A 14025-nucleotide genomic window follows, 5' to 3' on the forward strand; every position below is an offset into this window, starting at 1 on the left:
GTGCCTCACTGTGCTTTGCCCGTGTCCGCTGGCCAGTGTCCGACCGTTCATATTTATCTCCTTATTCTTTGTAATAAGGAGCTCTCACTCATTCTCACATTGTGCTCATACAATGCGATTTGGGAGCTCCACCCACATCCTGCGTTCTCTCTCTCTCTCTCTCTCTCTCTCTCTCTCTCTCTCTCTCTCTCCTTCTCATTCTCCACACACGCACCCGTATTTGTGCACTCACAATTGGTATTAGACCAGAAATTGATTTCCACATATCATTTTTCGGGCTCCAAAACATTGTTTTTTGCATAACTTTTTCATACGGAATGCGATTTATGCAAGGTTAGGGTGTAACCTGGGGTTTTGGCATGCTCCAAATGCAAGGTGATGTCCATTTGGACTGGTTTTGACCTCTAAAATTCCTACAACAGCAGCTGTTTATTGTGTGTCGAGGATTCCACACACGGTTTGCTCTCGAATGTGAGAGTGGTATTGGCTGCAAGTTTGCTCACAGGTGGAAGGATACGATGCATGATCTGTGTGGTCAGATTGTCAGGAAGACTCATGTGATTGCAGTTTGAGTTTGGCAATGTATCCTAGCGGTGCATTGCTTATGCTACGAGATGTATGTTATGTACCAGGACTCATCCAGAGTCTCATTTCAGTGTGTCAGTTGCGAAGTAATGGACATTGTGTACAGCTTGGAGAGCAATCATTTCAAATGCATAGGGATTCACTAGTGATAGCCAGAGGTGCTAGGAGTGGTCAGGAATACCCTTTGCATATTTCTGACACACGGGCGGTGTAGTCTCTGTGTATTTGCAGCCATGTTTGGAGCGAGAGACGAGGTGTGTCTCTTTTGTAGATGTGCTGCATGGAGAGCAGCTTGTGCATTTGTCTTGTGGTGACGTTCACGCAGACAGTGGTATCTCTAGGGATGCACAACTTGGTCAGTCATTAGTGGAGCCAGAGATCGATGCATTGTTCGCACATTGGTGAGTGTGTATGCCAAATGTTGTACCCTCATGAAAGCACAAGTAAGTTCTTGATGGGCTTCTTTCCTGAATGTCATGGCCGATATGCCCAACAAGGATATGGCAAGGAAGCACACTAAATGCAAAAGAAAGGCTTGTTTCGAGATGCAAAATGGCATGCTTGGTGGTGCTTTGGTCGATTCTCTCTAGAATGGTACCACTTGGAATATATTGACTGCACGATATGCCAAACATGGATGTGGTAGGGAATCTCTGGGCTTTTTCAACGGGAAGGCCATTCTCCTAACACAATCACCTATGCTTCCACCATGAAGGCGTGCGGCCTAATGCAAGACCTTCACATGGGTGAGAGAATTCATGAGGAGATTGCTAGTCAGAGGCTGGTGAAGAAGCATGGTGTGCTTAGCACTGCTTTGGTTGATATGTATGTCGAACGTGGTGCTCTTACGGAAGCACATAAAGTTCTCAATGATATTTGTCTCCCAAATGTTGTCTATTGTTGTTCATTGCAAGATGTGTCCAACATGGCTGCGACAAGAAAGCATTGTGCTGTCTTCATCGAATTCAAAGAGAAGTCCTCTTTTCAGATGCTATCACCTATGCATTTGTAAATGACAAAATAGAAAGGTATGTAAAAGCCTTTGAATTCTTTAATCAAAATTGACAAGATAGTGAAATGATCGCTATGAAAATTTTTTGATACCATGGGAATGGCACATGCTTACGTATTATAAAAACTGGAGAGGACTATTCAAAGCCCCATGCAGAGAAACTTGCATGTTTTCGTTCTTTTTCAAACATAAAAAGGGAAGAATATTTGAAAAAAAATCATATTAAAATTTTTTGGATCATAAATTTAAATAAATTCTAACCCTTTTCGTGGTTCTTTTGTGAAGTACACCTTTCAAAATTGAAACATCATGATTGTCGCCTATGGGACATGGCACCAAGCAAAAACAAGGTAACATTATTTGACGTTCTCTACTCCAACTCATTTGGCTTAAACTACAAATCAACATGATTGAAGCTAAGGAAGCACTCTAGGTACTTTTATTTCTCCAAGATTGTTGGGACCAACTTGTCAACAATGTTTTGACAAGAAGCGAAACGAATGAAACCCACCCACAATTATAGCAACAGACTGAGACTTAATTTGGTCTATGAGAGCCTCATTATCTCGCATTGGTGGTCAAGGATCGAGCCTTCTCGCTAAAATATCTCTACCACCCTTCTTCATATTTTCCCGAGCCCGCTGCTTACTCCGGGAAGCAGGCAATGGCTTCTTGTGTATCGTCTGCACTGGTACATGGAGTGCTTACCAGATTTTCGTCACCTCCTTTACACAGGATCAGCCATTTTGATCACCGTACGTTTCTTTTCTTTGTGTTTAACGGCAAGCTCGCGACACTCTATTTTACTGACATGGACTGATAACTAAGAACATGGAGATTGACAAGCATTAAATTCTACTTCCGACCCTTAATCTTGATAATAACTCGCTTTGATTTGGGTAGTCCATGCACACGAAGCAGCAGAGAGGCCAGTTTTGATTGGCTGTGCTTCGGATCCCAGGAAAGAGTATGTGAGATTACATATGTGCGTTGGCCTTGGAGCATGCAGCGACACATAATTCTGTAGGGGGTCTGCAAAACTGTAATTTAGAGTTTTAGTGGAGAGTCAATACAGAGGATTTATTGCGTATAGACTGGCATTTGTATTTGTGGGGCATGTGGCGCGCGGAAAATATACTGATGCCTGCAGCCTTACCCTCGTTGGACACTAATGTAGTTACTGAGTTGTCCTAGTAGATGCTTACGCGCTCGATCCTTCAATTGCAATTACTTCCAGATGGAACTCTTGCAGTAACACGAAACAAAAAGAAACCACCAAAACAAGAAAACATCACCTGTGAGATTTTGAAGGTGAGAATCAGCTACGCGCTCCAATATGTGGTGGCAAAAGGCCATCTAATTGATAGATTGTGAACATTAGATGATTGTTGAATTTTGTTTTATCGTACACAGCCCCATTTTCGATTGTCATGTGTTTACTGTTCTGTGTGGGTGAAAATGAGCATGTTTGCATGAAGTCAGTGTCTGTTAAGCTCTTGCTGTATGTCAGTTTGACAGGTGTAACACGATTTCTCTTTGATTACCGATATGCCACAGACGGTTGATGTGGCACACTCACTGTGTGCAAGACCCGAACCGAGAGCAAAGAGCCAGAAAGAGATTGCAGACGGAAGATGTGGTGGACTATACAGACTGACATCGTGGTAGCCTGTTTGACACTGCTGGTGAGGCAGTTTTTACGTAAATTGCTTATGTGGCAATCCTCTATGCAAGCGATTCTTTCAGATTCCCTACATGTCTATTGGCTGGCTGCTTTTGGGGCCAGGTTGTGAATAGTATATGCTTTTGGGCCCCCTGTGCCTATAAATTGAAGGTGAGTGTGCCAGATGCCACCAAATTGTGCGAGTGGACTAATGGAATGATGTAACCACAACTGTTCACTAGAGTCTAGTACAGGAAGAATTACCACAAGGGGCACCCTTTGAGGGGCCAATGCTTCTGAGAGGGGAACTTTGCCTCTGTGTCTTGACTCAAGACTGATATGAAGTTTAGTTTGCTATTTTTAGTTCAGTCTTTGTATTGTTGCAGCGATTCATCACTTCTTCAAGTGGCTAGACCATTTCAAAAATATCTCCAGGGCCACCTATCTGGGGGCCAACTCTCTCGGTGGGGAACTCTGCTTCCTGTGTCTCTTGCAAGTAGGTTTCAGTTGCAAATAAGACTGTGTTAGTGCTCTTCCGCTCTGTACGTTGTGCTGACTGAGTCAAGAACAAGTTTCCAATTTCAAAGATTGATGATTTATTGGATTGTTTGTAGGGAAATTTGGCTTGCTTCAATCCAATTGATTTGCAAAATGGACACCATCGAATTCACATTGAGCCAAGAGATGTGCTTGCCTTGGTCAGCCTTTAGGACGGTCTCTACAAGTTTTGATCATGCCTTTTGGCTTGACTAGTGCTCTAGCTACTTTCAATTGGATGATGGATCACATCCTTTGGCAGTACAGGCAGTTTTGGCCACTTTCTTTTATGATACAACTGTGTTTTCCAGGTGTAAAGAGGAGCAGAAAGAACATTTGCGGAACTTTTGGAGATCATGAAGAAAGAGTATCTGATTATGGACGGTAAAAAGCATGAGTTCTTCATGAAGGGGACTCACTGTTTGGGTCATATAGTCTTGAAGGATGAATCGCGTATGGATCCAACTGAGAGAGCATGATTGACTGCCACGAGTTCCTTCTCATAGATGGAAGCATGAATCTCAACATCACGAAGTCGTCTACTTTCATGAGCTATCGCGTGGCCTTCTTGTTTGAGAAGTGAGCCAATGCAATCGCCTGAAGCATCACAGCGTACTTCAAATCGTTTCCGGAGATCGGGTACAATGAGCATCTACATCATACTGCTGCCCTTTAAAGGAAAATGACAATTTCTCGCTTACATAGTCCGAGATGGGATGGATTTTACAACGCCAGGGTACCCAAGATGACACCACATCCTTGTATAGGGGCAACTAGGAAAGACTCTTGATCAGAGTACTTTCCGATCTTCAGATTCAACTGTCCTTGGATAGGAGTGGAATTCGTAGTCAAGCCTTCAAAGGCTGATCCTGAACTGATTGGAGTTCCCAATCTCTCGGGAGTGAGATCAAGAGATTCTGAGGTATCCAATGAGCTGAAGTTGTTGGTGGAGCCTGAATCAAATAGGATCAATAGTCTTTGCCGATTCAAGCTGCCGCACCCTTTGAGTAGCTGCCTTTTTCCCTTCTCCTTCCTGGTGTTGGTTTGGACGTTAGGAACTGAATTTAATGCAGGAGGAGGTGAATCTTTCTTAAGCTGTGGGTAGTCTGGTGTCCTGTGGCCTTTCTTACAACAATAGAAACATTTTTCCTCTTCCATGTATGCCTTCAACTGAGAGGGAGTGAGGCATTCACTTTTCTTTCTCCCCCTTTGGCTTCTTTTCGGGGCCTTTGGGTTGATCTGAAGGCCGCTTTCGAGTAGAGTTTTTGCAAGTTACTAGCTATCAGGGCAGAATGTATCATAACTTGAAGAGTGTTTTGGGGATAGAGTTTTATACTTTTTTGAAGTTTTGGCTTGAGTCTTGCTTCAAACTTGCGCATCTTCTCTGCATAAGAATTTTTCATGAAGGGAGTAACTTTAAGGAGGACCGCCCAAAATTTGGTGACGTAGTCGGACACAACTTTATGCTCTCTTTGGGAGAGCCAATCCCATTCTTTCTTTACATCATCGGCAAAGTCGGGTGGAGGGAACTGAGCATAAAACTCCTTTTTGAACTCCTCTTAGTCTTTGGGTTTGCGTTTCTCCAGAATTGTGGTAAGCCACCAATTGCTAGCCATATCCTTCAGATACATGCTAACATGGCGTAGTTTTGAGCGCTCTGAGAAATTACCTTCTGCAAGGGCCACTCGAATTGTCGAATAAACTTGAGTCTTCGTATCAATCCTCTTTCCATTATAACATTCGATTTTAACTTCTTTATCTCCAGCTTTGAACGTCTTCTTCTTTTTGTGGTGTCGGGATCGCTTCTTGGTGATGGCTTTGGAATCCTTGTCCATTGGAATTCTGTGCTGGCGCTTCTTATGATCCTTGTCTTGCTTTTCTGCTTTTGGTGGTTGATCTATAGCTTCGTCTGGGAGTAGCTCAATTTCCTCATTTGGTATGATATCATCGAGGTTCTTCATGAAAGAGTAATCTGGCGAATAAGTCGACGAAGGGATTTCTTCTTCTTCTTCCTGTTGTGTTGAGGTCTCTACTCTAGGGTCCCTTTGAGGTCGTGTTGAGGTCCCAGTCTGAGGTATTCCCCGAGTTTGAGTGGATACTGAGGGATTCTGAGGTGGCTATTTCACCATCTTTGCTTTTCCTTTTTCAAGGGTCTTAAGCACTTTCTGCACTTTTGGCTGAGCGAGAGTAGCTTGCAATTCTACCATCTGTTTCTTGAGCCGCTTGTCACAAACTGATGATGTGGCATGTCCAGGGGATGATGACGTGGCATAATGCAAGATGATGACGTGGCAGAACAATACGGACAATGACGTGGCTAACTGTACGGATTTTCGAGATTTGAGCTGACAGTGCTGACGTGGCAGCCTATGTGGATTTCCGCAAATTGCGTTGGTGCTTTTTGCTGGTAGATTTTGAGAATTAGTTGTTTTTGGAACTCATTGCTTTTGAGTTTAATGCTTTTGGGGCTTTGCTTTTAGCAACCCTTGTAATCTTTATAAGTGATCCAATGGGGCTCACTTCTCAGAGCATCTAGACGGAGAGTCTGAGAGAGAGCACCCACTGAAGTTGTACTTGGCTGAAAGGTTAATATAAAAAGAATACCGAAAGGGATGCCAGTCTTTGTGGCCAATACCTGTGAGCTGGAACTCCGCCGGGCTCTCTCTCTCTCTCTCTCTCTCTCTCTCTCTCTCTCCCTATTAAAGTTCAATGATTATGAAGTTTCGGTTCGTGTGTTGCTATTGATTTCTTGCTTGGAGTGTCCAAGCCGGTTACAGTGGTATCAAAGCATAAAAAGATTCTTCGTCTACGGAGGGTCCGATCTTTTTTTGCAGCGCACGCAGGCTTTTGTGAAAGAATCTTCAAGTCCGAACCCCGGACGTATTAGCCACTCCCACCCTTCTTACATTGTGCATCGCTCTCTCTTACAGGGCATAAAGCCATAAAGAATCCCAGATTATACATGGGTTCTCGTGGAGAATCTGACAAAGATAACACCTCTCAGTGGGTAGGCAAAAGAAAAGTTGAAATCGACGCAGGAACCGAAGAAAAGAATGAAGATTTGGACAGATTCTTGGTGGAAAATTTTGTCAGAACGGAGTACAAACGTCAACTGCAGGTTGACACATCTGTGAAAAGATTGATCTAGTACTCCATAGACCCGAGACTTGCGAAACACTTGAAGAATTACTCGATTGATAAGATTTACTCAAGATGGCGTGTGATCATTGCTTCACCTCTTAGGTCGGGAGGAAAGCCGAAAGGACAGACGAGTGCAAAAAAACTGAACCTGTACTCACAGAAAGAGACGGACAAGAACTCTTAAAAAGAAGATGAACCATAGGACCACCAGAAGATAAACTTGAGAGTTACAGAGCAGCAGTCGAGTGCAGAAGAAAAGGAAAGATGGAAGCAGAATTGGTACCACATTACGTGGGGCCCGCCGACCCGAATTTGATGAGCGAAAGTACAAAACTTTGCCGCACATGGGGCAAAGTGAAAGATCAGGAAGCTCTTCTCGGGGGTGTGTGTGTGAGAGAGAGAGGGGGTGTACGTGTAGGAAGGGATGTGGGATGTGGGTTTATGGGTATAGCTAGGCGTTGCTGTGATTGATGTAAGCATGTGTGTGTGCGTGTGTGCGCGCCTGGGGGATTTGGGTGCGTGGTAAATCCTTTTGCCACTCGTTTGTCGCGCGACTTTGCACAACATCTATCCTGTGCAGGCTCTTCACAGCATGCCAGTGGTTGAAGTTTGATTTCGCCTGTACGCGGTCCTTCTGTCGTTTTGTGTGAGGGAGAGAGGTGTGAGCGTTTCTGTACAACCAACCTGTGTGTCTGTCTGTGTCAATAGCAATCAAATATCAAAATCCCCCCCCAAAAAAATGTGTGTGTGTGTGTGTGAGCTTCACATGGATTCGACTGATCAGTGTATATACAAGCGCCGGAAAGCCATGGAATCTACGGATATGGATGCTTTAAGCCTTATCAAAGAATGTTTGCATGAGAATTTCGAGGATGCACGTCAAGCTTAGGAAGGATCCGCTCCCATCATGGAAGTGCGCATCCCTATACAAAAGCTTATGGATCCTGTTGCTCAATATGCACTTACCGCGATGATTCTTTTTTCCCCAGGTAGAATGCCTACGGCTCAGGATGTAGGCCAATGTGTTGATTTCCTACTCAAACGGCAACGAGTCTGAGGGGTTTACTTTGGCGCGCAAGGGTTCTATGAAGTCTTGCTGGCCGACGTGGATGCTCTGCTTGAAATGTCTCCTCTTTTTTTCAATACGCAGATGACTCATGTACTGCCTTGGGCTCTCAGCAAGCACTATCAGAGTCTCATTCGTCACAAGTGTCCCGTTTGGGTCGAGGTTGTCGACTTTCCTCGCACTTGGCGTCACTTTCTTCCTTTGTTGGCTGCTCAGCTGCCAGCTGGGCAAAGTCATTTGCCCTTCTAAGCTGGACGCAAACACAAACCGTTTTTGTATTCTGTGGGACATAGATATCCCCACACCAGTAGGTATTTTGATCGATTCTAGGGATTCAGTGGTTGGAAAGCGTCCATTTAAGCTTAAATGGGGTAAGTTTGCAAATTCTTGCTGTCGCTGTGGAAAATTTGGTCATATGCAGTCCGAATGTCCGGAACCAAATCTGCAACCACCTCCTTTAGCCGTCCCTACTCCTCAACCTCGCTCCCCTTCGAAATCTTCTACTGAGGTTCAAACCAAAGGTACTTCAACCTCCTCCCCGACAGCTGGGGCGAATAAAGGCAAAGGGAAACAATTACAATTGTTCACACTTTCTGCTTCTCCAAATGTTAAAAAGGAAAAGAACAGGTTGCGACCTCTCAAACTTGGACAGTGCCAAAGAAACCTGCTAAAGCTGCTACCGCCTGCATTTTGGCATCTTCTCGTAATTATGTGCCCCCTGTGAAGAATGTTGCTCAGAAAAAACTCCCTTGTAATGACAACACTTCTTTGGCTGAAGCTTGGTACAAGGTGGTTCGCTCTTACAAGGAAATTGTTACAAGAGAAGCCTCTTCATCGCAAGGTGCCTTTATTTTCAATCATCCGGTCCAAGTCTTGACCCACCTCCTTAGGTACTTTCAGCTGGGGAGGATGTGTCGATGGGCACTGATGCCTGAGTTTTCTCCCCTTTTTCCCGTTTCCTCGCCCACTGTATATACCATATAGAATGCATAGTTCTTTGAAAATTACATCTCCTATAATGTACGTGGGTTATATGCAATCACGACAGGTGGTGGCTTACCTTGCACTATGTACATACATGTAAAGTGGACATTGTGGTTCTTCAAGAGCATAACCAACATCAATTTGCAGGACAGCCATCTTACTTTGCAGACTACTGGATAGCTTATGTAGGATCAGCTGGCTATTCTGGAGTGCTTATACTTGTTCTCTTCCCGACCTTGGTTTTCAATGACTTGCCTGGGAGATGGATGGTCATCCAATGTATTGTTAATGGGGAAGTTTTCGAATTTGGAGGATTATGTGCATACACCGCTTCTGCAGATAGGGCACGGTTGTGGAGTGCTATCTCCTCTTACTGTTGGCGTTCCAATGCCTTTCTCTACGGGGATTTTAATAATGCACCAAACCTTGCGGATAATACTATTGGCCATTCTCACATGCTTCATATGGAACGGCAATCATGGGACCAATTTATGTTGACCTGTAATGGGCTTGATTTGTGGCCCTTTTTGCATGTGACTGATCCAGGATTCACTTTTCAACATAATGCTCAATCTATGTGTCACAAAGTGATGACGTGGCTACGGATAGCAGAAACCCTAATTTTTGCCAAAAACCCTAAAATTCTTGCAAACCCTAATTTTTGCCAAAACCCTAACTTTCAAAAATCGCGGAGGTTTTTTTTTTTAATAAAAATTATTTTTATAATGATGAGCGACGCAAATCTTGCTTTTTCTCTACGCAATGAGAGAGAGAGAGAATGCTTTTGCTTTCAAGTTTTGACTCTCTGTGAGAGAGAGAGAGCAGTTGCTTTTGATTTGAAGCTTTTGGGGCTCTGCTTTTGGGCATCCCTTGTAACCTTTAAATTAGTGGTGAGGGTCTCACTTCTCAGAGCATCTGGACGCAGAGTTTGAGAGCGAATCCCGACCCACTCTCTTGTACTTTGAACTGATTAATATAAAAAGAAATACCGAAAGGGGCGCTAGTCTTTGGGGCCAATATCTCTAGGCATGGAACTCCGCCGCGCCAGTGCAAATCTATTGATCTGTGAATTGTTTTGAAGTGGTTATTTGGTGCTGTCGTGGTTGATTCTTGACTTGGTGTGTCCAAGTCTGTTACAATGGTATCAGAGCACGGTTGATTTCTCTTCTACGGGAAATCCGATCCCCATTTTTTGTTTCTGTGGCACCTATGGCTTCACGCAAGGATCAGTCGACTCCCTCTGCATTTGGAGATGCGGGCAGGGATCACAACGAAGATTCAGACAGAGTATGGCCCGCCTCGGCCTACTCGGGCGGAGCAAAGAGAGATGACGCTTCGTCAATTGATCGACGATGCAACAAAGATGATGCTCAGTTTTGCGAAGGATCCGAATTTGGCAAAATATATGAGCGAGACGTCTTTTGAGGAAGTGCATGCGCAGTGGCAGAAAACCACTACACCACCCCTGAAACTCGCTCTCAAGAAACCTTCTGATCACAAACAGTACTCAGAGAAGGAATTACAAGAGGTGGTTGATGCACGGATTGCTCAGCTTTTTGACGCGCAAAAGAAAGCCAAAAAGCATGGCAAAAAGCAGAAGAAAATCACTGACTTCCTGGGATATTTGGGTTCGTTAGTCAACTTTTGATAAGGCAAAGAAACAAAGGAGCGTGTTCGATTTGAAGGAGTACCCAGTTCTTCTTCTTCTTCTTCTAACAATTCTTCTAGCTCTTCAGATTCGAGCGAAGAAGACAGAAAAGGTAAAAAGCGAAGCAAGAAACAAAGCTCCGGAAGGGAAAGAAAAAGGCAAAGAAGGCTACATCTCGCCCAGAGACTGACAGTTCTATTGAGGACTCGTCTACAGACAGCTCAGATTCCGATGACGGAAACTTTTATGCGAACAAGAAGAATTTTTACAAAGCTAACCAGTATGACTTTCTCGAAGATAAAAGCAAGAAAGTTCGAGAGTTTAAGCAAGGTGGCCACTCGATCAAGTTTGATACTTTTTCAGGATACTCAGATGCTTCGAAGGCTTTGTCTTTTATACATCAGTTTGACATCTTTTTTGAGGGAGGACGCTATTCAGAGCACTCCAAGATTCGGAGAGCTGCCTCTTACTTTAAGGGGAATGCTCGTACTTGGTGGTCCACGCTTCTTTTAAACAAGACCGCGCCAGTTAAATGACTGAAATTTAAGAAGCTTTTTATTTCTTCTTGGTTGACGCAACAATATGAACGAGATATACGAGCTGCCTGGAACCATCTTCGGATGACCAAGAAAGATACAATCAATGCTTACTGTGAAAGATTCTGGAGCTCTTTTCTACCCGCCTCTTCATTCAAGAAGATCTCGTTCAGAGAACAGATTGAGCGGTTTACCCCGGGTCTACCTACAAAGATCCGAGATCACTGCTTGGAACAGAAGTCAACTTCTATTCAGGAGTTGATGAGTCATGCGAAGCGGGGCTCTGCCATTCACTCTGACAGTCTGACCTACCCCACAGATGAGGCCATGACACAACGAGCCGAACAGACTTCTGGGAATGAAAGTAGAAAGAAAAAAGAGCAACCCAGAGAAAAAGGATGCACGACCCAAGCTTACTCCTGAGGAGAGAGCTCGCTTCATCAGAGAGGGGAAGTGCTTTGGATGCAGGGAACATGGACATATCTGCGCGAAGTGCCCTGAAAAGGCACAGAAAGAACAGAATGATAAAGACGACGAGAGGCCTGTGAGTTCGAGAGCAGCTGAGGAACGTGGCAGAAAAGGCAGATAGAAAAACAGAATTGGTACCACATGGCATGGGACCTGCACCGAATCTAATGAATGAAAGTACAAACTTTGCCGCTTTTGGGGCAAAGTGAAGGATCAGGAAGCTCTTTTGAAGGAGCCAAGGCCAACTTCTTTCACTTGGAATTGACGGCTCGATTTGGAAATTACGCCCGACAGACTGACGCCATAGGCGGAGATAGTTCGACTGGCACCCGGATGGGATGTTGCCATTACACCGAGCATTGGCAAACTTCGTTTGCAATGACAGGGGTGTTCAGGGCACGCGAGTGACGTTCTACTCAGGATCCCTTGGTACCACAAGAACTACGCCGTGGTTGACTACTGGGCCGAGAAAGCGACTTTGATAAATGAAGGGCTTTGAGCTTGTACTTGATGAACTTCAGTTTCTTACTCATTCTTTTGAGAGAGAACTGAACGATGGATAAAGGTTGAATATGTTTTGACCTGATCAAAAGAACGCCAAGATTTTTCTCTACACTCATGCCGATTGCTTTTCAGAGGGCCTGAAGATCAAACCATTGATCCGATACCTGGAAGCACGCCACCGAACCGGCCACCTTACCGTGTGAGCCGAGTACAGAATGAAAAGATTATGAACCCAGTGAAAGACCTCTTGGAAAAGGGTCTTGTCCAGCATAGTACTTCACCATATTGCTCTGCACTGTTGTTGAATTTGAAGAAAGACGGATCTTGGGAATGTGCATTGATTATAGAGCTCTCAACAAAATCACCATCAAGAACAGATTTCCGATTCCTAGGATCAATGATATACTCGACAGGTTACAGGGATCCTCGTGCTTTAGCACGATTGATCTGAAGAGTGGGAGACGTCTACAAGACAGCCTTTTGGACTACTTTTGGATTATTTGAGTTTTTTTGGTGATGCCTTTGGGCTTAACTAATGCTCCTGTGACTTTTAACTGGATGATGGACGAGATTTTTCAAGAGTACAGGCTATTTGTTGACACTTTCTTTGATGATATCATTGGTTTCTCCAAGAATGAAGCAGAACACAGAGATCATATGCTTCAGAGATACATTTTTTTTGGGACACTTTGTCTCAGCAACAGGAGTGCAAATGGATCTGGCCAAGATAGACACTATTCGTGATTGGCCCGATTCGAAGAATGTCCATGAAGTTGAAAGTTTCTTGGGACTGTGTTCGTAGTACAGACGGTTCATTCGAAAGTTTGCAGAGGTTGCTTCCCCTTTGCATATCTTGATACAGAAAGGAGTCCCTTTCTTGTGGGGATCCACAAAGGTGACTGCCTTTTAGACATTGAAAGAGAAATTGATTACAGGACCAGATTTGACTTTGTCGGACTTGCAGAAGTCATTTGAAGTATTTTGTGATGCTTATGGTCGTAGTTGGGTGCGGTCTTGATGCAAGAAGGCCATGTCATTGCTTACGAGAGCCGATTGTTCTCTAGGCCGGAGATGACAGCACAGATATATGAGAAAGAGCTTTTGGCGGTTATCCATGCTCTTACTCAGTGGCGGCATTACCTACTCGGAGCGGATTTTACAGACCATCAGAGTTTGCGCTACTTCTTGTCACAGAAGCAGCTTTCGGAAAAGCAGATGCGGTGGGCGAACATCTTGTCACAGTTTCACTTCCAGATTGTCGATGTGCAGGGACAGAAGAATGTGGTGGCAGATGCTTTGTCTTGGAAGCCGTTGGTTCAGGCTATTTCCGCGATACATCATAGGAGCTTCGAGGATATGGTCGATCAGTATGCCACAGATACAGATTTTGCAGATATTTTCACACGGATACGGGATGGTGAGACAGTAGCTGGATACTCCCTTTGGGAAGGCTACTTGATGAGAAAGACTATGTTGTGCGTTACACAACCGTTGCGGGAAAAGGTTATGGTTGAATGCCACTGTCCACCTTTTATGGGTCACCACGGCATTGCTACCTCCATGAAGGGGTAGAGAGATACTTCTTTTGGCCGAGACTCAAAAAGAATGTGGAAGAGTTTTTGCGCAGTATGCCAGAAGGTCAAGTTTGACAGGCATAAGGCACAGGAATTGTTACAACCTTTACCCATACCCACCCGCCCCTGGGAAAATATTGAAATGGATTTCATTTTTGATCTCCCGAGAACACAAAATGATCACGATGATTTCCTGATTACATGGCACGACTGAGACAATTGTCTTCGACAGAGACCCGTGATTTATGAGTTTGTTTGGGAAGGCAATTTGGGAGAACATTGGCATGCGGTTGCAGTTCTCGTCATC

At 44.3% G+C, this 14025-nt stretch overlaps 1 protein-coding gene across 1 annotated transcript in view; it reads left to right on the top strand.

The window, feature by feature from the left end:
* Positions 1 to 2154: 2154 nt before the first annotated feature.
* PIFI (post-illumination chlorophyll fluorescence increase) overlaps positions 2155 to 14025 on the top strand; it is a 65505-nt gene continuing 53634 nt past the window's right edge. The window contains exon 1 of the mRNA XM_086510606.1: positions 2155 to 2352. Within this exon, the coding sequence (XP_086366732.1) occupies positions 2262 to 2352 (91 nt within the window). The 5' untranslated portion in view covers positions 2155 to 2261. The remainder of the gene's footprint in view (positions 2353 to 14025) is intronic.

Source organism: Adiantum capillus-veneris, chromosome 4 (genome assembly GCF_014529385.1).
Source record: "Adiantum capillus-veneris isolate H3 chromosome 4, ASM1452938v2, whole genome shotgun sequence".
NCBI classification, from domain to species: Eukaryota; Viridiplantae; Streptophyta; class Polypodiopsida; order Polypodiales; family Pteridaceae; genus Adiantum; species Adiantum capillus-veneris.